General features: G+C 38.7%; 1 protein-coding gene across 1 annotated transcript in view; it reads left to right on the forward strand.

The window, feature by feature from the left end:
• The window catches only part of LOC124154644 (tudor domain-containing protein 7-like), a 70,205-nt gene that overhangs the window by 29,929 nt on the left and 14,661 nt on the right, over positions 1–25,615 (forward strand). Inside the window, exons 9-17 of the mRNA XM_046528497.1 lie at positions 3,508–3,681; positions 5,154–5,345; positions 5,928–6,182; positions 10,785–11,057; positions 11,591–11,839; positions 18,188–18,340; positions 18,474–18,593; positions 23,867–23,968; positions 24,256–24,363. Coding sequence (XP_046384453.1) covers positions 3,508–3,681; positions 5,154–5,345; positions 5,928–6,182; positions 10,785–11,057; positions 11,591–11,839; positions 18,188–18,340; positions 18,474–18,593; positions 23,867–23,968; positions 24,256–24,363 — 1,626 coding nt within the window. The remainder of the gene's footprint in view (positions 1–3,507; positions 3,682–5,153; positions 5,346–5,927; positions 6,183–10,784; positions 11,058–11,590; positions 11,840–18,187; positions 18,341–18,473; positions 18,594–23,866; positions 23,969–24,255; positions 24,364–25,615) is intronic.

Genomic DNA, 25,615 nt, shown 5'->3' on the forward strand with positions numbered 1-25,615 from the left:
ATTGTTCAAGAATGCATCCTAATTTTTATCCTCCTGCAATTACATCATAAATAGGTAGATGTATTTACTGTTGTTTTTTCAAATTATGCTAAATTGGACCTTTGATAAACGTATCAAAGTAAATTGTTTGGACAGTGAAAAAAGTACTCTTTTCTATTCTATTTTATACTTTCGAAGAATTACATGGGTGAATATTCGATTAATTAGTACGTTCGCGAAGTTTTATTTCTAAAAACTACATAGTCGGTACCCAACAGCAATATGCTTGTATCGTGGTACATTCATTTACCTGTAGACCTTATTCTAGACTTTTAATATCAATTAAATTGATGATTAAATGCATAATGTGCTAGATAATGAACTTCTATTTAAATAAGTAATTTCTACAAGTTGAAAACGATGTATATTTTTCGAAATAAATGTAAAACAATTTGAAGTAGTATTCAGAAGAACAGATAAACTATCGCAAATCTCAATAAATTCTATCATTTTCGCTTTTGAAGCGATACGCTTACAATTTCAAGGGATGAATTGTATTCCGGTCATGATTATTCGCATCTTTAATAAAATTTAGGAGCATATAGGAATTACTTAAACAACCAGCACTGATAAATTACTACAGAGGAGCCTCGTTAAAGCGAGTACGGGCTATAGCGACACCCCCGCTATTACGAGAGATAGGCGATGCACCGTCAATTGACCCTATAATGAGCGTGTTAAAAAATTCGTTTTTACGAGACCCTTTCGGTGTTGGCTCTCGCCATAGCGTGGGTTTCACCGCCGGAAGACTTTCATGAAGACTCCTTAACCTCTGTAATTGCTGGCGATCTGTTAGAAATGAAGTGCTCAGTCTCAAATTTATGTGGTAAACTGTCATTCGATAAATATAATGATGATGAAACAATGCTTTGCATGATTTTTATTCAGTGCGGCGCTTATAAATTGTTTGAATAGTTAGTCGTTATTTGAGTAAGGAAATTTAGTGATGCAAAAAAACATTGCCTTTCGTCTGGATTTATGCTTACGTTTATCGGATAGATGTTTATCTGTCGCCGCACCACTCCTGTTCCTGTGTATCTGTTCGCAACAGGTATATTGGCTATCATTTGCTCCACCTCCGGTAAAGCGACAATTCGCTATAGCGAGTGTTTATTAGTGCACCGTGGGGTGTCGTTATATCGAGGTTTCACTGTACATATTTCGGTGTATAGCACGTTTCAAGATGAACTGAACATTCGTTTAATGAATTCTTAGAAAAATGACACCGAAAAATCCAGTTCACTGGAATTATGCAGCAGTCGACAGGTGCAATATCGCTCTTCATATTTAACCTCCGTATACTTTGCAACGTTGCCACTACCTCCGCAGCATAATGGCTGCTCGCTCTGCAGAAAACCGGAAGTATGTTCTTTAAACTTAAATACTGGCGCTAAAATATCGGTAACCCCTTCTAAAAAAATACATATATTGGGCATCGATGTCTATTCTATGCTGTGCTAATTTTTCAACGATATATTTCGGGTCAAATTTGAGATAAAAAATGTTTTACAAGGGAAGGTCATCATTCTCCCATAAAGACAATGTATTTCAAGGTGGAAATCCGTCATTTTCAAATCCATAAATCTTTTTTAGTTGGCCGATGACATAGCAATATTTTTTCACAATTCGATAGAAAAAATAATGAGCAACAACATATGTGAAAATAAGTGGAGGTTTTCAGGCATGTTTGAAATGATGGTTCCTCCTTAAAAAAAGGTCAATGTAATCATTTTGGGGGACACGGTGAGACCCCCTGTAAAGTGAGGAATTTACTGTAATTACAACTTGAGAAATATAAATTTTGTGACATCAATATTAGATGTTTGGAAGAAAAAAAAATAAAAATTAGCTTGCCAGATTTCTTTATTTAAAGAATAAAAATTTTTAGTTACTTGACAAGTAATATCTAAAAATATTCCACCTTTTTCTTCAAATTTTTGCAGTAGCTAGCTTTTAGGTAGTGCCAGTTAAAAAAGGTGTTATTTTGTTTTATGCGATATTGGAGACTGGCTGTCAATCCCCAATTTCAAGACCCAATCAGTTTCTGACCCAGCCAAACTTATATAACTTCTAGGTGAAAAAAACATACTTTGCCAAAATTTCGTGTCTCTTCAATTTCCCGTACATGTAGTTGCTGCGGAAAAGCTTCAGAGTCGTGTATAATATTTGTGATTAAATCACGTGCAAGTCTATGAAAACAAGGTCATTCGTTTGGTTTGTATCAATAGAAGAATGTGGCATGGCGCAATCAAGGGTTGATATCCTCCCGATGACAGTTAGTCCTCGAAATTGGAACAAGATGCATTCTGAGACCTTGTTAGTAAGTTGAGAAACCTGTGCAAGGCATCAAAAAGTGTGTTTATGCTGCAGAATGCAACACTGTATTACAATTGTGCGCTAACTCGTGATTGTGATGAACTAATGCAGCTGTGTATGTGACCCAGCTGGAGCTGTAAAACATATCTGTCCGTGGGAAGAAGGAAGAACATGCAAAATGCTCCATAGTTCCTGAATTCACGACTGATTACATGATAGTTTGTTTAGAATATGCGCTAAGTGTGAGCTCATCTATGCTACACCACATTGAATCGGCCAACTCGAAGGGTGCCAAATTTGAAATTTCAGGCTCGCTTGAGTTTTTGAATGTTCGTATCTCTGAAAGTTTGTTAATCAAATGTTTATAAAAAGAGGTGTTACTGTACATCCGATTTAAGATTGGTAATGAGTGGGTAACCATGATTCCAGAGGAATGAAGCGCTTATGATGTTGCGTGCATACTGAAGTATCTCATAGTGAAGAAAGAACCATAATTGACGCTCTCGGGCACAGTGCACGAGGAGAAATTGAACGTAGTGCAATTATTATAGCATAGCATAGTGTATATCCACCTAAATGCTATTGCTTATTCGTAGAACTTTGTAATAGCATTCTTTTTCTAACCACCGGGACTGGGATTGAGATTCATAACTGCGTAATAACAAAAATTTCATAGTAATAATTTCAAAATTTCTTTTCTATAGATTGGATTGGCCTTTTCGTCGGGACCAGCAATTTACTTCGTAATAACAAGAACTTCGTAATAAGGTTGTTCGTATTGACGAGAGTATACTGTATACTTGAAAATCTCAGAGAAATTTTCAATTACTATGAAGTGGACATTGTATGCATCTTCAACCTTGCTAGTGTAACTTCCTGTGCAGGGAGAAGAGAGTAGTGCCTTAGTGTGACTCTGCATTCAGTGATTAAAGTTATCTGCATGAAACATACATGTAAGCTGACTTGAGTGCAGTCCTTTGTATGCAAGCTTACTTCTATTGAAAAAAATTAAGGTAGCTTACTGCATCTCAAAGGTACCACCGTGAAGACTTAGGTTATGCAAATGGGTGAGAGTGGGAATATTGCAGCCTTCAAAATTGGGAAAATGGTGCAAATATTGCTATTGCAATGGCTCGCATTGTTTTTGCTCAGGTGGGTCCAGATCACCAGTTCAGCAGCTACCCAGCCGAGTGCAGGACAGAGGAGGAGGCGAAGGAGGTGGCAGCACAGGAGGCAGTTGGCAGCCTCGAGAGGATATATGGGGTCCTCGGAGAGTCTCTGCCAATAACGACGGATGAGAATGTCTTGGTTGCCCGCATTGCTCAGGTGAGGAGAAATGTTTGGAGTGTTATTATGAATAGCTAGAATGTCAACTTTATTTGCTGGTTCTTTGTATCCTCTTCCCCCCCACCCCCCCGTGCTAAGAGAAATTTCAAGTTTAATCCATTTCACTTAATTGGATCCGTAGTACTTATAGAATAGTGTTAGGATTAATCAAATATCACTCAGAAAGTCGTAAAACTCACCATTTTGAACCATTAGTCTTAAAAATTTTCTGGAGGGGGGTCCCCAAAATTCTGCTTACCCTGGTTGGTATGCAATACCCCCACATCCCTAAGTGTTATGTACTAGCATCTAAAACCCTCCTAGCCTTAATTCTTAGCTGTGCTCCTGTCTAGGAGGATGGGGTCATTTGACCTAAACTTAGGTTTTTAAAATAAAAGCATTTTTTTCTATCGCTAAGTTGTTTTATTGGAGGTATTTTAGTATTAGTTATTTAAAAACTATTTAGTAAAGTATTTAGATTCAAAAAAATAAATATCAGTTCGAAAGTCACAAATAAAATAATATTCATAAATCTCTAACTTATTGTCTCATGAAATTCCCATCATTTTGGGTAGTAAGTACATAAGACATACATTAAAATTTTATGATTGGACGACTAATGAAAATAAGTTTTAAATAATTATTGTATGAAATGAATAGTGGTAGAAACTGATAACTCTGTAAAGGAATTTAGAGAATATATAATAACATATGAAGCATATTAAAACTACATGTGCTTAATGTTTTTTTTGTGAGGTATGAATATATTCATTCAGAGCTTTTGTCAAGCCTACAGTCAAATTACTTTCTTTTTAGTTCACGAGAAAAAATTTGTTTTTGAAAAAATTTGTTGTAAGAGTATGGCCTATGGTGTGTTTGTTAACACTGGTTGAATAGATTTCAACATTCATGCAGACAGGAGGAGGTAAGTCTTACCTATTTTTTCTTATTGTTTCGGCAAGTTTTTTTTTCTTCTTATTTTCAGCCAGGACAATCAATTAAAAACAATTATTGCAGTTGACAATAATGCCAGAATAATTATGACTCAAGTCAATCTTATTTCAGGGTATTCAACGCAAGCACAGTTCTTGGAATCCTTAGCGTGTTAAGATATTATGTTTTTAAAAGATAACTAGATAGCTCATAAAAATAATTTTAATCATTATATATTATTAATTTGAATGACAATGTAAATAGCATTCCTTTGATCGTATGTACCTAGAAGAAACTTGAATAATTACTTTGTTTTATGGAAGGCAATTAAAAATGCATTATGATCCGCAAATATCCGAAGATCTGACACCTGAAGTGAAGTATCCGATCCAGATCTGGATCTGAAAAATTTCTGGATCCGTCCATCCCTATTTATAATGGAAGTGTAATTGTGAATGCCTTTGTTTCTTTTAAGTTTATTTGGTGTATTTGTGGCACACAAGTTTTATCTCATAATTATTCTTGTGGTCCCATTGCAGATGGTACATGACCATCCAAATGGACTCTGGTCACTGCAGTTACCTGCTGACTACCGCAAACTGTTTCGAGAAATCCTCCCTGAAGGTTGGCTCGATATCGTCCGAACCTCTCCATTAATCTCCATTGACCTTGCTGTTCATGACCGCATCATCCTTCTCCCCAACAGGTCTTCGTCCTCATCTTCCAACAAGGTGAGACATGTCTAAGTATTATTATTTTTGTTTAATGTTTACAGTTTAGTTTGAAGAAAATTTTCTTTAAACACATTGAATGTAGGTATAAAAATAAGCAGTTATGAGTGGAAAAATGTTACTGAAGTGAGAACTGTGCCTTAGAATTCTTAATTAGCAGGACAAATTATCCTATCATTGCACAAGTTATTATTTTGAAGAGAAAGCCTGTGTTTTGTGAGACAATTTCTGAATTAAAATATGGATGTACTGATTTGATGTTGCTTATATTACAAAGTGGCGTCTGTGTTTTCATTTTGTTGCCAATTAATGGTAGTATACCAACTTTGGTTAAAATCAGTTACTTGAAGGGGAATTATCTTGTTGGATTGGAGTAGAATGACCCTTACTCATTTCGCAGATGGTCAGTCTGCCAGTAAATGCATTCGAAATTAAGTATTTAATCGAAATTATGCAAAATATTAACGCACAATATCTGAATTGTCACTCTTTAATGTGAATATGTTCAATTTTTTGTTCATTCTTCACTTGTATTTTCAATAACTTTTTTTCTATGTTTCCATCTTATTTTTTACCAATTAGGAGCACCGAACGTCCTCATCATCACCCATTGACTTATCTCGATTATCTATGACGAATAGCCCAGATTGGAAGACAGAATTGGAGAGGGGTGGGCATGATAATGTGACCAATGGTGAAACAGCCGACCTTAGCAATGTTGGTGTGACCAGCCTTGGTAATATAAAGCTCCCCGAAGATGAGTACTGGAATGTTTATGTTTCATATGCCACCTCCACATCCAACATCTGGATTCGGCTGATTGGGGATGAATACAGTGTGAGTTGAAGTGCTTTACGTACACACTTCTGATTCATTCATTTGTTGTAGACTTCATCAATTGACCTGGTTCACAGAAGTCCTCCCTAGAATGTCATCTTACAGGAATGAAAGTCTGGGGAGGGAATTGGAAACCCATCTTTGTAATCAGGGAAGTGAAAGGGGAAATCTTTGAGCTGTTAGGTAAATGTAAGAACAGGCAAAGGCTGATGAATTAGTCTGCAGGCAAGGCACCCCGCATGAATGGAAAGATAGAATTCTGCTTCATGTTTTATAAATTTTTCAATGAATTTAGTATGTATAAATACATAGAAGGACCCGTTGTCAATGAAATTGAAGGGTTTCCAAACTTCGAAACAAATCAGAGAGGATGTTAGGGGAGGTTTGCTTCATGTGTTGCTGATTGTATGCATTTTTCGCCTGGGGGAGAGTGTGATTACATTCAAAGCTCTCTCCCATGTGCTTTCTATGACCAATATTTGAGTAATAGTGGGGCTAAATTCCAATGTACACATTGATTATAGGCATATGTCAGGTGGAATGTCATCGTTGTGCACACCAGTGGCGTAACTGGGAATATGCTTTGAGGGAGACTTAGTGGTGACTACCCCTCCAGAAAACAGGGAGTTCTGGAAAATTTTTGATAAAAAAATTCCCTAAATGCATTTTACATCATTTTGGCTCTTAAAATTTAACTTTAAGCAGATGCAGTTAATAAATATTATAACAATATTTTAAAATAATTTTTTTGATTTTTCTGATGCTTTGAGGGGGGGGGGGGATACATCCCCTCATCTCACCCCATAGTTATGCCACTGGTGCACACCTATTATTTCATTTTTAACCATTAAGCCATAGAGGTTGAAGCCAAGTAAAACTCATCACAGTGATTACTATCCGCTATTGCATTGGAAGTTACCTTTGAAAGAACTCATGATCCTATACCCCAGCCCTTCTCCCACTCTCCCTTGCCATCTCCTCCTCCCACCCCACTCGTTTTGCGGAAACCAGACGGAAGGCTCAATGCTACTCCATCTTGTATAAGCTAAATTATTTTCAGGTATATTATCAGTTCAAGATGTCCATCTCTGTGGCAAAAGATGGGATGAGTCACTGTGAATGGGGGATAAATCAAGCGAAAGAGGGGGTGAGTTGTGTTCGGCCACTTTCAGATTGTCTGGCTTTTCACTGTGAACCCTCCACAGTGCACTGTTAACATTAATAATAATTATATTTTTATTTTCCCAATAGACACTACGTAACACACAATCACTTAGCAAGTGCATATGGGTCATCAATAAAAAGAAAATCAAGTTGCAGTGCTAATAAATATTCCTTGACACTATTGAAACACTTCTGTCCTTGGTATAAGTGTTTAGTGGCAGGCAATTCATTGTTTAGGTTTGTGTTTACTTCTCCTCAATTACCTCTGTACATACAGGAGACCCTGTACATTTAATCTAGTGAATGGTACAGTGCAGTGCCGAATTGAAATTGATAGTTATTTTAAGTTATAATACCATTTAAGTGGACTGTGAAAATAGGGATGGTCGGAGATCAGCTATAGAGCCTTCCAAAAAAGAGGAATCCAAATCAGTAGAACATTCCAGGAATAGGAGAAATCCTAATGTCACTGTAAGGGCTGGGCCATTATATCCCTACATATGTAGGTCAGGGTAGCCATTGACTTTGACTTTCTCACTTAGAGTAAACATGATGTGCGAATAGTACCCGCGAATACTCGAATACCTCGAATACTAGAAAGTATTCGATATTCGAGATCTCGAATAGTTATGCCAAAGATACCGTCTCGAATACCTCGAATACTTTGAATTTCGAATACTTTGAATACATACACTGTCGCTCGCACGTCGTTGGTAGTTGACTCAGAAAAATTAAGAGAACTCTAGTCGTTTAGTGCATGCAGCGCCGTTTTAGGCAAGCTGACGAAATACATCAAATTCGCGAGTTCGAGCGGTGAAAAGAGTTCGACGTGGGGAACCGAAATTGATCGGGTGAAAAAAAATCCGAAAATCCCAGAAGTCCCCCATCAGGAGAGCCTCGATGCCGTGGGATAGCAACATTGGTGCATTTCCCACGATCCGCTATCCCCCTCCATTCAGCATTCACCCCACCCAATCTGACGATTTCCTCTTCTCCGAAATCAAACAAAAGGTCCCAGCTCGCGCAGGGATCGTATTACGAAGACCTTAGCTTCGAAAAAATATCAAGTTACCGGAAAATAATAGAATCGCGTTTTACCCTTCACTCTTTCTCCCCCACTGACCATTTTCCCTCATCTACTCAGGGCCGTGGGATAGTGACATTGGCGCATTTCCCACGATCTGCAATCCCCCTCCATTCAGCGTTCGCCCCACCCCCTCCGACGATTTCCTCTTCTCCAAAATCAAACAAGAGGTCCCAGCTCACACAGAGATAGTATTACGAAGACCTTAGCTTCGAAAAAAATATCAACTTACACGAGAACAATAAAAACCTGTCTCACGCCCTCCCCCCTCAACTCACCCACTGACCTTTTTCTGGTGACCTGCTTCGAAGTTCCCCATTTCTGGAGGTCAACTGCTGCATGAGTCATGAGTATATTTAAGCATTTTACGCTGGAAAATAAATGCCGGAAAGACAAAGAAATACGACGGAGGCTTAGCATTTTGGCGTAATGCTCAAATAGGGGGTTTCCTATTATTTTTTTATTGCCTAAATCGAAAGATTATTACTCCTGGAGTACGTATTTAACGCTTTTAGATTTTTAAATGACGATATCTATTTTTCGCGATTAAATGAAAAGTGAAAATTTTCAAGCGTACGAAAACGCGACGGGTAAGTATGAATGCCGGGAAAAACTCCGCGTGACGTTGTTCTGCTTCCCGTTGCCGCGAGTGAGGTGATCTTGGGGCGAGGTTCTGAGCGCTGATACGACGCAGGATGCTAGGAGGTAGCTGAGTACCATGCTAGCTGGTAGCGGTTGGCTTAAATAAGGATTATTAATACCTCATCAAACAAAGGAAACTTTCCGACCTTAGGCAGTGTTAATAGGTGATTATTAAGACCATGTTTCCCTGAGCTCTGTGCCTCACGCATGCATTGGTAATCTCAGACGATTTAAAACTCCTATCTACTCATATAGAAACAAGGTCACTGTGACGTCACGTGGAGTGGCATCGCATGGGCGCCAATCTGGCCTTTTTCAAATGAGGATAAAATTGACCATTGCCATTCGTATAAACCGGTATTTCTAAAACCAAATAATTTGTATATTATTAATACGCTAATGGTGGGTACCGAATCACAATCAATGCCTTTCGTTTTCTTTAGTGAAGGAAACTACCCTATTGTTTACATAAAATTAAAATATTCCATCAATCTGCTAAATTCCTGTTTGAATCCTTTAAAGGAAATCACAATTACTCGCCAAAATCTTGGGTTTCCTGCTGCATAGGCGACCTAGTCAAACATTCCTGCATTCATCGTTTAGTATTCGAGGCATTCGAAATTCGAGATATTCGAATATTCGAGCAATGATTTGATATTCGAATTCGATATTCGAATTCGAGAAATCTGCTATTCGACCCATCCCTAGTAAACATAAGTAGGAAAAGAGGGCTTTACCTAAGTTGTGGTACCCATGGCCAAGGATGTGATGTCCTTGGCTCTGTCAGGATTACTTATGCACCTTGAATTGAGGAATAAGAACTGCAGTTGGACAGCCATGTGGTCTCAGCTTAGAATTACTGAGGATCGCGTGTCGAACATTTAAGTGTGAGACTAAACTCTGGTGGCCCAATTCTGCTAGGCCTCAAGTTTTTAACCCCTCTAGTGTGGTGGGCATTTAAATAAATCCTCCCAGCAGCCGGATGCAATTTAAATGACTTCACCTTTTTGGCATGCTATCATTCAATAATTTAAAACTTTCATAATATATGATCAGAGTCATTGAAAATTTGTGTAATTTTGCCTGCTTGAAAATTCATCACTTTGCCCATTTCTCTGACTTCGTTCTATTATTACCGAATCATTTCGTATAGGTACTCACGTGGTAATGTTTCAAACGTCCATATGTAAGTATTCAAATGACTTTACCTTAGTAATTTGCTTTGAGTGACATGATTTGAAGTAATTTGGGCATAAGCCCACTGTACATTTTTCACACCAGTGTATACTGTCTCTTCATTTCCCATATTAGGCACAAACTGCACACCTCCTTTGAGGCTTTGATTTCTTCCCAGCTGCAGAAATTGTCCTTAGGAAATGTATTTCTTTGAGTCTTGGTACTAAATTGTCTTGTGGATAATTTTTTTACAGAAGTTGATGCTGTGACAAAAAATGTGTGAGTGTGAGCATTTTAGGAATATTGGCTCAATATGCCGCTGTAACCATTATTTTTATTCTGCAATGGCTACCTCTAGTAGCTCATTTTTTTCTTTTGTACAAGAAATGATTTCCTCATTCTTTGGCTGCAGCAAAGGATTGATGTAATCTTTTTGTTCTAAATTGATTTCAGTTGGGGCAATTTAATTTTTTCTTTAGATATGTGTCACAGCTTAGAGCAGTTATTCATTTTTTTCATTTTTAATGATCTTGCAGACCCTTTATGATGATATAGCTGCTGAGATGGAGATGTTTTACATGGATGGTGGTGCTGTTGCTCAGTCGCTGGTACCTGGTCACTTTTATGCAATTCAAGTGGACAAATGCTGGCACCGAGTGGAGATTATTGAACTTCTTGAGGACGAAGAATCGAACGTGAAGGGGACTAAGTTTGCCAGCTGTTTCTTTGTCGACAATGGTGATGATGACACCATTGAAGTTACGAAATTTCGAATTCTTGATGCCAGGTTTACGAAGCTCTCATGTCAAGTGAGTGTGCCTACTTATTCCATAATGTTATATTATTTTTTTGATGAAATTAATGACCAATAGCATGACGGTGATTTGAGGTTTCATATAAATAGTCAATGTTGATTTGCAGACCTATTTTCATATTTTTATGAATCGACTCGCTTTCAGTTGTAGTTACAGACTTAAATTTACCATGCTAAAAGCCCAACAGATATATTGTCTGTTGTGGTGTGATATTAAAAGCCGTGGTAATTACTGTACAGCCAACTGGTTGTGCTCTGTTTAATCTTCTAGCTACCTATAATGTTTTTAATTTAAGTTGTTGCTTATAAAATGAAGTGTGTTTATATGCTGTCACAACCCCTCATTGCTAAGTTAATTTCTAGGTTTATTTTAGGTGATAGTTCTGTTGGATTTAATTTTTGAGGTGAATAAAAGATATTTGACATTAACTTCGCTGTCATAATTTCAAGGAAGCTAGGCAAAATCTTACTTGTTAATGGAAGAAATTGTATTATTGTTTTTTTTTTATTCGTGCTTTCTTTTTTCAGGCCGTTCAGTGTCGCTTGACAGGCTTGGATGATTTCTCTCCAGAGGTAGTTGAGGACTTGTTACTGGAGAAAATAATTGGCCACAATTTTGTGGCCAAACCAGCTCCTGGCAGTTTGGAGGATGAAGTTGACGGTAGGCCGTACCCTTCTCTGACACTCTATGACACAAGTACTGATGAAAATGTGAACCTGAACGAAGTTCTACTGGAGAGGATTATCAGTGAAACTGTACCTCCTACATTGTTGAAGGTAATTCACTTTAACCATGGTAAATTTGAAGGAGTAAATTGGGTTAGTTTCCATTTTCTTTGTCTCTCCTGAAGATTTGCAATGCTTGGAGCACATGTTTGTCATCATTCAGCTTTAAATAGAGTTTTTATATTTTTTTATAATTACTAAGAAATAATAATTTCAGGCGTGGGAAATTATTTGCTCTTCTGGGGCAATGGGGCTGACCTTACATTTAATGTTGATGATGGTCTACCCATCCCTTCTGTAAGTGGAGCATGCAGCAATTATTTCGGCTCATGGTTCTGGGAGGGCAACTCTATCTCACTGGATGGGCTGGCACATGAGTCGAGCAAGTTTATTCTTATGTCAACTTTAATGCTCAATTGCATAGAGGTTTGCCACCCCTGGCACAAATACAGTAAACTCTTGTTATTACGAATTTCACGGGACCAATAAATCGGAGGTTTGTGTTAACGAACTTCGTAAGAGCATTTCTTTTAGAAATCATCACAAAGAAACATACCTTGCCAAAATTCCTCGTCTCCTCATTCTCCAGTACTTATGGTTGTGCTCCAGAATAGCTTCGAGTCATATGTATAATATACGCTATTGAATTATGCACTGATACAGTAAGTCCTCAAGATGTGAACAAGATGCATTCCAAGACCTTGTTTGTAAGTTGATAAACCAATGCAAGGCATCGAAAAGTGTGGCTATCCTGAGAAATGCAGCACTGCATTACAGTATGCACTAACTTACAATTGTGATGAAGTGATAGGGATATGTGAGTACTCGAAAATTCAAGTCGAGTAGTTGATACTTGAATCGAGTGTTTCGAGTAGTATTACGAATGTCGAGTCGAGTAGTTTCGGCTACAGAGCTGTTGTGGCTAGTAGGTCTACTCTAGCTATCTGCCAACAGGAAGTGCTATCATGAAATAATATCATTTTTAAAGTTGATAAGTGTTTCCAATGCCTTGGCCTGGGAGTTTCAGCTTGCTGTTTACACTAAAGTCGTCAACGTGGGCACCGAATACCTATTAGTCAGCCGCAGCGGCTGATCGTCTTCCGGCCAGGTGGCGTATTTGGAGTAATCAGAGTGGACCGCAGTATCGCTCACTCTTTCTTATGTGATACTTTTGTACCCTTCCCAACTCTCTTTACTCAAACGCCGAGATAATACATAAAAAACTTGTTAAGATTTCTGAAAGAAAGATAAATGAGTAAATTTAAGTTTAAAGCACACAAAGCCGGTTTTACCCAGTGTTTGACGTCACAAGTGGTGCCATCTTTTAACCTTTGTGATTACCGCATACGTTCATGTTAATTTTCGTTTATTCCTTTGTTGTGTTAACTTTCTTTCTTGAATTGAAATAAACAAGTTGCTGAGGTTGATTGAACGACATGAGAAATATAGATTTTTTGCTCAACAAAGCTAAAGCTAAGTTCTATATTTTGTCAACTTAAATTTCATGAAGATTGAATATCCATAAAAATTGTTGATATTATTTTAAATAAGAATTGCTGAGGTTCCCGAAGCTGGCAATTGCGGCAAGAAAGTATGTACTTGAGCAGCCACGCAAGTGTGTAGCGAACGGCAATTTTCTGCAGGCAGCAACTTTTTTACTTGGAGACTTCAAATCCTAATGCCTTAGCATGTAGAGCAATAGGGTAGTTTCCTTCATCAAAGAAAACGAAAGGCATTGATTGCGATTCGTTACCCACCATTAGTGTTTTCATAATATACACAAATTATTTGGTTTTAGAAATCCCAGTGTAGACTTAGTTAATGGTGAATTTTAACTGTGTTTGAAAAAGGCCAGATTGGCACCCATGCGATGCCACTCCACGTGACGTCACAGGAACAAGATGCTATACGAGTAGTCAGGAGTTATACATCATCTGAGATTACCAATGCATGCATGAGGCACAGAGCTCAGGGAAACATCTCTAAATAATCACCTATTAAAATTGCCTATGAATATTAGAATATGGAAAGTATCCTTTGTTTGATTAGTGTATTAATAATCCTTATTTAAGCCAAGCGCCATCTGCTAGCATGGTACTCTGCTACCTGCTAGCAGCCTGCATCGTATCAGTGCTCAAAGCCTCGCTCCAAGGTCACCTCACACGGCGACTGCGGGAAGCAGAATGACGTCACACGGGCTTTTCCCAGCATTCATACTTAGCCATCGCGTTTTCACGCGCTTGAAATTTTTCACTTTTTTTTTAATCGCGAAAAATAGATATCATCATTTAAAAATCTAAAAGCGTGAAATTCATACTCCAGGATTAATAATCTTTCGATTTAGGCAATAAAAAAAATTGGAAACTACCCTATTGGTTTTTTGCATGAGAATTTGAAAGGATCAAATATTTCATGATTCATTTACGTAGTATGTAATTTTTATTCCAGCTGTGCAAAGTCCTTTACTCGGGGCTCTTCTTTGCAGTTTGGATAAATACATTACTGAAATTCTCAACATATTACTAGAGGTTAATTCATTTCAGTTGTGCCAATGGAACTGTTGAAGACACATACTTGTTCATTTATATCCTAATTCTGACACAATTACCATCAACTTTCCTCATTATCTTTTCCTTTTGACATCAAGCCAAGCATTTAGAATATAAAACTCATAAATGGATTGGAAAAATGAGACTATATTGGAGCATGCATAGTTGTATTGCCTGGTCCAAAAATTACCATACTTGACTTGATACTAGTGAGTGGTTTTAAACTCCAATCGATACTCTACTCAAGATCAAAAAGAGCTATTCGCACATCCCTACAAACTGATGTAGGGATGTGCGAATTGCTTGTTCGTTGTGGCTGGAATTGTAAAAAAATTGTTGTGAAAGATAGAAAAACCTGAACATTCAGTGCTGTATTACAACGAGTAGTCCTTCTGAGTACATACAGTAAACTCTTGATTTTAGTCAGTGGGACCGGAAAATTGGCACTTCGTAAAATCGAGTTTCGTAATTTCAAACCTTTTTCATAAGTCACGAAAAAATGTTCGCTTTTGTTTCTTCCGCCCTTTTTTGTCTTTAGTGGTCTTATTTAAATGTTTCCGGTGGTTATTCTCGGTATTATTCATAGAAAAGGCTTTTTGTTATCGATTTATGCTGTGAAAGATCGTTAAATAATTATACCACCATAAAATTCCCATTTCTCGTTCATACTTTAACATCAACGATCGCTTAAGAAATTCCCGACCAGTTTAGTAAACGTTATCAAATAATGAATTGCAAAGTTTATTATAAGAATTTAATGTTATAAATTTGTGGTTAGGAGCGATTAACAACTATTAAGTTTGTGTAAGATATATATTTGTTTCCAGCACCCACGGAATTTAAGTGGCAGCCGGCCTAACCGCCATTTATGTCGCCCTCTATCGCTCAGTGACTAGAAAAAAAAAAGAAAAACGAGGGCCTCCACCTGTTTCCAAAATAACCTTCGTAAGTTAATATTTTGAGTTACTCCGTATTTTCAGTTGAATGTGCTATCTTTTCCATTAGTTATTTTTATTGAGATTCATTTACGATTATAAATTAGGTAGGATATGATTATCTTCTGGCGAATATTTGAAGTAAATTCTGTTTAAGTTCTCCGTCCGGATACTGTGCTCCGTCATCTTAGCAGACATTGCTACGAAAGACTTTATTCTTCATCAGGACCATATTCTTCATACCGGGTGTAAAGTGCTATGTTCATATGGTATTTCTCTCTTCTTTTATGCCGACAGGAGCAAGGTTCCAACCGGAAAACGACAGGAGAAACATCTTCCATTATCGGAGAAATAAAGAGAGAATCGTTATTATCGGCATTGATTGTTTTCCTACAAGAGATGCTTCATCATTTCTCATCGTGTGTGAAGTATTGGTTCACTTGTGTGAATTCCCAAAAATGACACGCAAAAACCTGTACATTCACCTCATTTAGTTTTCGTGTCCCTTTCTCCGCTGTATTGAAAGTTATGCAAAGAATCATTGACGTAGAGAAAAGATTTTCTTAGCTTTAGCACTAAAAATAGTCTCGCAATAATCGTAAATAAATATAGTGAGGAAAGAGCAAAGAAAATAATTTCAATTGAAACGTCAGCAGAGAAGAATAGAGACAATTATAAGCGCGGCACCATTTCCCAGATAGTGGAAGATACTTCTTCAGCCTCTCTTCGGTTAATAACTTACCCCCGTTGCAGGTAAAGATGAACCATGCCCTTCTCCACAATCGGGGAACGTTCCCAGTGGGTGGGGTGAATAAGAGTGGGATGGGGATTGCCTGAGAAAAGAAGCGGTCAGCATATGGTGGGGTGAAGGGGGCAGGAGATAGAAGGGTGGGGAAAGAGCCTTCAGCTCTGCCTCAGTTTACGTTTGGGGGGCGTATTTTTCTACGACGCACTCAAGCTCCGTAACCTTAGGGGGGGAGTGAATGGGAAATGCTGGGGAAGGAGGGGTTTGGGATGCGTAAGGTGGGTGACAGCAAGATCAGCAGAAGGCCGCGGGAGGAAGTAAACAAAGACTTCGGAAAGAAAGATCTCTCGGCATGGGAAAACGGGGAGACGCGTGAGAAGAAAGTTCATGGTTAGAGTTAGAAGTGCGTCTTCATTACGAGTAGCCTGAAAAATAAGTTGGTGGTTGATACAGCCCAATACTTAAGATATTTAAGTTGTTTACTCAGGAAGGCTATTATATACACGAAAAGATACTACTAAAAATTCTGTTATTTTTTTCTTTTTGCCCTTCTCCATCGCCGCTTCCACCATGGTTTCTCACTTGCATAAATGGGAATGAAATTGGGGACCTAACTCGTTAGCCAGATCAAATTATCTTAATGTTTGGAGGGCAGCGTGTACTTCTATTTTATTTGGTGAAATTACTTCCTCACTTTCATCTTCGTCGTCACTGCTATTCTGACTAGTCCTGGCCGCTGCTTCTTCCGACGTATGTATCGGCGTCCCATTGTCGCTAGCCCGAAGATCGTTGTCAAGGGCAATCGAATCGTTTGATGTTGCGCGCTGTGCTCTTCCTGCTTTTTCCAAGAATTTTTCATAATCATCTTTTAAGCCTCTAATCTCCTCTGCGATTTTATCCGCTGCAGCTTCCTGAAGGTATAACATAACGAATCAACTATAGCCGTGATATTATAGCAGTAGAATTACTAGTAGGCTAGTTGTATCAATTACCAACCTCGAGAACATCCTCATGATGCACTATCAAAGGGAATCCGGCCGATTTCCAGCAATTTGCGATTGTAGTGGAGGAAATAAAGTACGTCTTTGAACCGTGTTCCTGCAATGAAAAATTAAAATTTTATTAACTTGGCCATTTTAGCAAAGTTAACAAAATCGTTATTTCTCATCGCAGAAACACGGTTCAGAGACGTACTTGAATGCCTGATTGGCAAGAGTGAGATGCAAACAATTATTTTTGATGATGGCATTGATTGATAGATTTTAAAAATGGAGTCAGAGTGGTCACTTTTGGGGAGAAAGGCTCGGAGGGTCGAAGAGAGGGGCCAGCGAGGGTGAGCTCGTCGAGGAAAGGGTCCCGGATTAGGGACCCTTCGAAGTGCTTCGGCGAAAAGTAGTCTAATAGTGTTCGAAGTACGTTCACAGCAGCCTGCCTTGCAAACGTACCAGGTATGTTCACAGCAGTTCAAAGGGTTAATTAGGAGTGTACGAAATACCCCGCGCGACCTTCCTGACATGTTAAACTACGAAGTATTGTCAATGCGATGTTTACAAATAGGCACGTAAATAGGGGCATTATATCAGTCGTGATATTTTAATTAACTCCTACTTCCCCTAATTTCCCACCGTGAGGTTTTAGGCGAACCCTTTCTCTCCAAAGTTGCACTATCATTTACGATTTCACACTTTTGATGAACCACAGTTGGAAGCGCTGATTTTTTTAGCTACATACGCCGGCGTAACTAGTTTTGTTGACAAATATTTCGCCATAGTTCGTATAAATGAATTCCTTTCGCTCCTGGGGACCGATCCGGGGTTCGTAAATTCAAAACATTTCGTAAAATTGAAACTTCGTTTAATTGAATAGCACCATGTATTTACCATAGGCTTTTTGCCGGGACCGCAGTATCACTTCGTATAATCGAAAACTTCGTAAAATCCTGCTTCGTATAATCGAGAGTTTACTGTATATCTAAGAAAGTATTCCATTATTGCCTTTCTTATTTGTGTGAAGTTAACCTAATTTCTGTGTAACCTTGTCATTCCCACTAATGTTCGTTTCAGCGCAGTCTTTAAGACTGCCGCTCTCGTACTGATCTATCATATTGAACTGTGTATGATATGGGTGGATGTACAAATAATGTCGTCTTTTTTTTCTCATCTGCCTTCAGAATGGAAAAATTCAAGAGGCCTACGTGTCATATATAGAAAAGAATGGAGCTTTCTTCATCCAGGTCCCATCAAACACATTTGATTATGTGGCCAAAGCGATTGATGAATTCTCGGCCAACATTGCTGAGGATGGTGACTTTTCTGGTGGAAAGGTATGGTATTGAGAATTGTATTAATATTATGACTGTCCTTCCAGTGGCTGTTTTAGTTTTCATGGCTGAAATCTATTTATTTAGCATCTAAATTCCGCATTCCTGATCTGTGAATATGCTTGCCTTGTTATAGATAGCTGCAGGAGTAACTGCTGTGTTTGAAGATATGATCTACTTGGCAAAATTCCAAGAAGATATGTTGTGGTACCGTGCTGTTAAAGATGCTGGTACCCTCTCTCTTGAATATGGCAAGGTAATGTCGAATTCTTTTAAACTAGTGAGTTGAAAGCTTCTACCTCCATTTCCTGGTTAGTGCCTTTTGTTGACACAATTGAAAAACACCAAATCATAATTGCTTTCTTATGTGGAGTATTTATCTTAGTAAAATAATTCCATTCGAGCCCATTTATAACAAACCTGCTGATAAAAAAGTCTCACTACTAACAAAGTGAAAGCTATTCCTCATCAAAAAAGCCCTTTTTGCAAATGAAGGCATACCAGTTTGAATTCTGGTTATAGGAAAGTTTGATCTATCGTTCCTGTATTGATGTTTTCCCACATTTATCGTTTGCTGTTCCTGGTCCCAAATAGACAATGCAATTTTTTCCTGCATCTAGTTCCCCAAAGTATCGTTTTCCTGCATTGATCGTTTGAAGATCATGGTCCCCATGTATAATTTTCCTGCATCCATCGTTCAACAAGAAGGGAGATCCTGGTTCGAATCCCGGCTAAGTCAAATATTTTTTCATGGCAAACTTCATCCTTCGGTGTATTTGAGAGGAAGTATTTACAATGTGTCATTTATGACCAATAAAGATAGGCACATAGTTTGAATCTTCCCCAAGAGATGGAACTACCATAGGGATAAGCTCCGTGCAGTGGGATAGTAACTATATAGCACATTTCATAAAATCTGCTAAGGCCCTAGTTTGCGTAGGGTTTGTATTACAAAGATCAAAACTTCTCCCTCTTTCTCCCACAGACTGACCTTTTTCAGCCTACCTGCTTCAAAGTTCACCATTTCTGGGGGTCAACTGCTGCATGAGTCATCTACGAGCGTGATTCGCCTGCTCCCAGCGGGCTTCCCCCGCTCTTTTCAATGCAGGTCCACAGAGGGATAGGCGTGTTTCTAATTTTAAAATATAGAAAAAAAGGCAGGGTCTTATGTACAAATTTAAGTGGAATGTTCATGCACAAATTGAGGTCAGAGAACCTCTTTAAACACAACATTGGAAGTAATTACACTATCCTCTGTTAAACGCACATGATGACTCATACTTACGTATCAACAGGAGACTTGAATGTGTAATCAGCCGCATTTTGATTAAAGTTATTTATTTTAAAAGTTATTTAAAGAATGCGAGATATTGTTGCAAATGAACGAATGTATCAGTTTGTGCAGCGTTTATGTCAGGAATATTTACCGGTTTTTGTTTTTTTTTGTTTTTCGTTTTTTTTTAATTATTTAAAAACCAATTTTAGGAAACAATAGCAATATTTAGGAAGTAAGATATGCTGTCGCATGTTCTCTGATAAATTCTGTGCATTTTGGTACCTCATTTGTAGAGTTTGGTTGCGTATAAGTTGAGAAAAAGGTATCTATACAATAGAAATAATATAGAGGATAAGCCCAAAAGGTGTCTAACAATGACTTTCGGCAATTGATATCATACCTTTATTGGATTGAATTATTAGTAAAGTGCACGTAAATGAAGAAGAATGAGACCAAACACGACAGACATATTGCTCACATTATTTAAGCATTTTAAGCAAGGATATACAGTGGAACCTCGTTAAAGCGAGTACGGGCTATAGCGAGACCCCCGCTATAACGAGAGATAGCCGATGCACTGTCAATTGATCCTATAATAAGCATGTTAAAAATTTCGTTTTTACGAGGCCCTTTTGGTGTTGGCTCTCGCCATAGCGAGGGTTTCACCGCCGGAAAACTTAAACCAAGACTCCTTAATCTCTGTAATTGCTAGCGATCTGTTAGACATGAAGTTAATGGAGTGCTCAGTCTCAAATTTATGTGGTAAACTGTCGTTCGATAAATAAGTAGTTAATTTTGGTGAAAATATTGTGGCATTAGCATTCGCGAATGCCTGATCTTCTTTTGTTCCTCGGGCGGCAGAAAGCAGTCGACAGCATACCCGCACGTCCATGAGTTGTATGAATAGAAAGCATTTGATGGAACACACCATGGCCAAAAAAACACCAAACGCGTCTAAGCGAGAAAATAAAAATAAAGGAGTAATATGAGGTATATTGGCTATTATTTGCACCACCTTCGGTAAAGCGACAATTCACTATAGCGAGTGTTTATTGGTGCACCGTGGGGTGTCGTTTTATCGAGGTTCCACTGTAGTTCACAAAATATGACGGAGCCTTGAGGGTGGTGGGGGTTCTGCATTCTGGTGAAACTCGATATCCTCGCAGCTGAGCTTCTTGGAAGTTGATGCAGCTTCTTTTTAAAAACAGATATCGGGATACAATTTACAAGTTATACCATAAATCTCTCTTGCCGCAGTTGCTGACAAAGGGTTATCTTCTCATTGTCAGGATATTTTGTTTCTCTCTACTAGCCATTCAAACTCATCTGCTTATCTAGTGCTAAGCTACGTAGAAATGAGTGGGTAAGTTGCCTTCTTTAAAGGACAGAAAATTTAGTGGCACCGTCATATGGTCATGCTTCACCCTCTGCAGTCGGTTCAGCGTACGCCAAATGCAATAGCGTCAGTTATGAACTTAACCTCATACAAGTAGTTCCGTACTTTACAGTGCGCTTTGTCTACAAACCAGCAAGTGTTTTCGGCTTGGTTTTAATAAAATCAGGTTTCGTTTTTATTAGTTTTATTTTTACTGGTCTTGGGAACATGACCCTTCCGAAGAAGCAGGTGAGAACTTTAAAAGATGGACTGAAAATAATTGAATGGGGAGATAAGAATGTAGGGGAGAAGCGCGTGCATATTGCAAAATGCCTTGGATTGTACCGGAAATAGGGAAAGGTAGCTCTGAAATAAAGAAAGGTAGCAATTTTTTAATGGGTTGATTTGAATTGTAGCTCTTTTGCTAAATGCTCTCGGGCATTATTGTCCTTACCTGTGTAAAGTTAAAATTAATTGCTGCTATATTACAGTTAGAGATGTGCGAATAGTATCCGCGAATACTCGAATACCTCGAATATTAGTTAGTATTCGATATTCGAGGTTTCGAATAGTTATGCGAAAAGTACCGCCTCGAATACCTCGAATACTTTGAATTTCGCGTCATACACTATCGCACGTACATCGTTGGTAGTTGACTCGGAAAAATGTAGAGATATGTAGTCATTTAGTGCTCACAGCGCCGTTTTACGCAAGTTGACGAATTACATCAAATTCGTGGATTTTAGCGGTGAAAAGAGTTCGACGAGGGGAACCGAAAATGGTCGGTGAAAAAATCCGAAAATCCCTGATTCCCCCCACCAGGAGAACCTCAGTGCCGTGGGATAGCAACCTTAGGGCATTTCCCACGATCCGCTATCCCCCTCCATTCAGCACTTGCCTCAACCACTCTGACGCTTTCCTCTTCTCCGAAATCAAACAAAAGGTCCCAGCTCGCGCAGGGATCGCATTACGAAGACCCCTGCTCCGAAAAAAATATCGAGTTACGAGAACAATAAAAACGTGTTTCACGCCCTCCCCCCTTTTCTCACCCACTGACCTTTTTCTGGCTACCTGCTTCGAAGTTCCCCATTTCTGGAGGTCAACTGCTTTGTGAGTACCGCGGGATACTTATATTAGCGCATTTCCCAAGATCCGGTATCCCTCTCAATTCAGTACTAGCCCCCCTCTGTGGCTTTCCTCTTCTTCGAAAAAAAAGGTCAGAGCTCGCGCAGGGATCATATTACGAAGACCTTGGCTTCGAAAAAAATACCAAGTTACACGAGAACAATAGAAACGTGTTTCAGGCCCTCCCTTTTCTCCCCCACTGACCTTTTTTTCCTACCAGCTTCGAAGTTCCCCATTTCTGTGGAGGTCAACCGCTGCATGAGTCATCTATTAGCACAAAAGGTGTCTAAGAATGACTTTCGTCAATTGATGTTACACCTTTATTGAATTGAAATATTAGTAATGTGCGCGTAATTTCAAAAAGAATAAGACCAAACACGACGTATTTCTGAGTTTATTTAAGCATTTTACGCAAAGAAATAAATGTCAAATAGGACGGAGACTTAGCATTCTGGCGAAACTCGATATGAGCAGCAGAGCTTCTCTGAAGTTGATGAGGTATTTTTTTCCGAAAACATATATCAAGTTACAATTTATGAGTGGTGCTATAAATATTTATTGTTACAGTCACAGAGGAAGGGATATTTTCTCAGAATATTTGTTTCCTCTCTGATAGCAATTCCAATTCATCTTCTTACCTCATGAGAACTCCGAAAGATGGACTGAAAATAATTGAAGAAAATCCGGTGGAAAAGAGCTTGTATTTTGCAAAATGCCTCAGATTGTCAGCTAGCACTTGGCAGCAGGAGTGGGGGCAAAGCGATGTTAGTTGAATTAATTATATTATTAATTGTTTCCATAAAATTAAAATATTCATTAATCAGCTAAATTCCTGTTCGAATCATTTAAAGGAAATCAAAATTACTCCCCAAAATCTTGTGTTGCCTGCTGCATAGGCAACCGAGTCAAATAATCCAGCATTCATCATTTAGTATTCGAGGTATTCGAAATTCGAGGTATTCGAATATTCGAGCAATGATTTAATATTCGAATTCGATATTCGAATTCGAGAAATCTGCTATTCGACCCATCTCTAATTACAGTACCAAGCTTGGTTTGAAGTTCATTATAAAGTTCACCAGTATGTGCCCACATGCAAGTTCGGCTGCAATGAAGTTAACTTCCAGCCCTGTCAACTTTGTTAGAAATGGGCTCCAATGGGCATCAATGCCTTTGATAAAAAAAACTGAATGGTTAGGAAAAGGAAAGTAGATAGATTGAATCTTACAAGGGTAAATGTGAACTTCTCTTTCCATAGTCATCGATAGCGACCCATATGTAAACTAAATGGAGTGTTATTTGAACATGAGTTTAAGCAATTATTCTTAGTAAGGGGCTTAGGGTTGGCTACTGGAATTTCTTATCGCACTGCCCATTTCGTATTTTTTCCTTCCCACTCCACATGTCTTTTATGTGAGTATCGCATAATGTGTGTACAAGTGCCTAAATGTAGACCCATCCCTTGGCATGAAAGAAAAGAGAGTCGCCCCAGATTTTAAGGGTTCATTCCCTGCGAGGCACTTAGCCAGTCTTAAGTGGGAAAATATTTCTTGCTTCTCTCCCTTGCAGGCTAATACCTAAAATCACGAACTACTGCTGCCCAAGGGTTATAAATTTTTAAGAGTAATGGCAGATGAATATATTTTTAAAATTTTTTTTGTTCTCCTTTGAAAATTTTCTGAATGAATATTGTGAATTTTATGGCTTTTTATCTTTGAGAGTTTCTGGCTATAATCCCCTCGTACCATTCTAGGTTTGGGTCAAGTTTGTCGACTACGGGAATTGTGAGCTGACGAGTATGAAGGACTTAGTGCTGCTGCCCCCAACCCATCCCCTTGCCCGTCTTCCATCACAGGTGAGTGAGACCATTGCTTGTGCACTTGCATCGTTCCATGTCAACTAAGACTGTGCAAACTTCAGGACTTTTTCAAATTTTGTCTCACCCTCACTCCATTTACCCCAGGTAGAATCTTTGCACTGTTGACTGAGCTTCATATCTATGTAAAGATGCTGCACCTCAGTAAAAAACCTAGTCATGTGTTGTTGAAACGTTGTTTTATGTGATAATGCTTGGATATATATTTTCTCTCATCCATGATATTACGTAAGAATAACGTAGTTGTGTGTTTGTGTCTTTCGTAGGCCATCGAGTGTCGCTTGCACAACATGCCAATGGATGTCCAATTCACAGAGAAAGGTTTGAAGCGATGCCGAGAGATACTGCCCCCTGAAGATCCAGTTCTGCTCAAGGTGAGCTTTTGTGAGATCACCATCTTCACCAACAGAGCATTGATTAGAACTTGGAAGTCTGGGAATTACAGTAAATTCCGGTTATTACGCGCCTCACTTTACCGCGGTTTCGGATATACCGCGGGTCTCACCATGTCCCCCGAGATGGTTACATTGACCTTTTTTTTGAGGTAGGTAACTTTGTGGCGAATTTTATCTCGGAATGACTACCGACGCGTCGCAACTTCAAGCGACTGTGTTAACGCGGTTGGCGACGTATTCCATACATTGTTTCGTAGCCATAAAAAAAACTCGGTAATGCCAGATCGGTCATTGTGTCTTGTGAATTCGAGCTGAAAAGTGTGTTGCACGGCTATAATAATTTTCGAGATTCTGGGAGATTGAGATAATTCTCATTCGTACGTTCGCTTCGCGGCGCTCAAACCAAGGTAGGTACTCAATGCCCACAGGCTTCGAGCATTTAATAATGAATAGGCTGTTTTGCCTTTGTCTTAATAAGAATATGAAAATTACTTTTTTACGAAAATTTTCATTGATTTTAGGGTTAAAACGATGTCTGCCAAAAGGAAAACTTACACAATTAAAGAAAAGTTGGGCATAATCGACAAAGTGAAACGCGGCGATTCAAAATCAAGTTTATTCAGGGAGTTTGGTGTTCCTGAAGGAACTATTCGTGGTTGGATGAAAGAAGAAGATAAATTACGATCATTTGTTGATCAAGTGGATGACGAAATAGGACTTGATAGAAAAAAGGCTAGATTGAGTGCTGCTGGTGATGTGGATGAATGTTTGTTTACGTGGTTTGTTCAGAAGCGCAGTGAAGGTGTTCCATTATCCGGTCCACTTTTACAAGCACAGGCAATTAAATTAAATAAACAAATTGGTGGTGCTCATGATTTTGTTGCTTCTGCTGGCTGGCTATCGAGGTGGAAAATTCACCACGGGATAGCGCAAGTTAACATGCAAGGAGTTCCAGTGACAGTGAAGCAGCTAGAGAATTCTGTGGGACTTTACGCAAGATGATTGATGAGGGTGAGTACACTGAAGAGCAATTGTGTTAACTGCGATGAAACCGCTCTCTACTACAGATTGCTTCCAACAAAATCACTTGATATTAAGAAGTTGGCAAATAAATCCGGAATAAAAATGAGCAAAGAAAGAGTGACTTTATTACTGTGCGCGAACAAATCAGGAAGTCACAAATTAAAACCTCTGTGTATTGGTAAAAATCGAAGTCCTCGGTGCTTCAAGC

The sequence above is a fragment of the Ischnura elegans genome, chromosome 2 (genome assembly GCF_921293095.1).
Source record: "Ischnura elegans chromosome 2, ioIscEleg1.1, whole genome shotgun sequence".
Taxonomy (NCBI): Eukaryota; Metazoa; Arthropoda; class Insecta; order Odonata; family Coenagrionidae; genus Ischnura; species Ischnura elegans.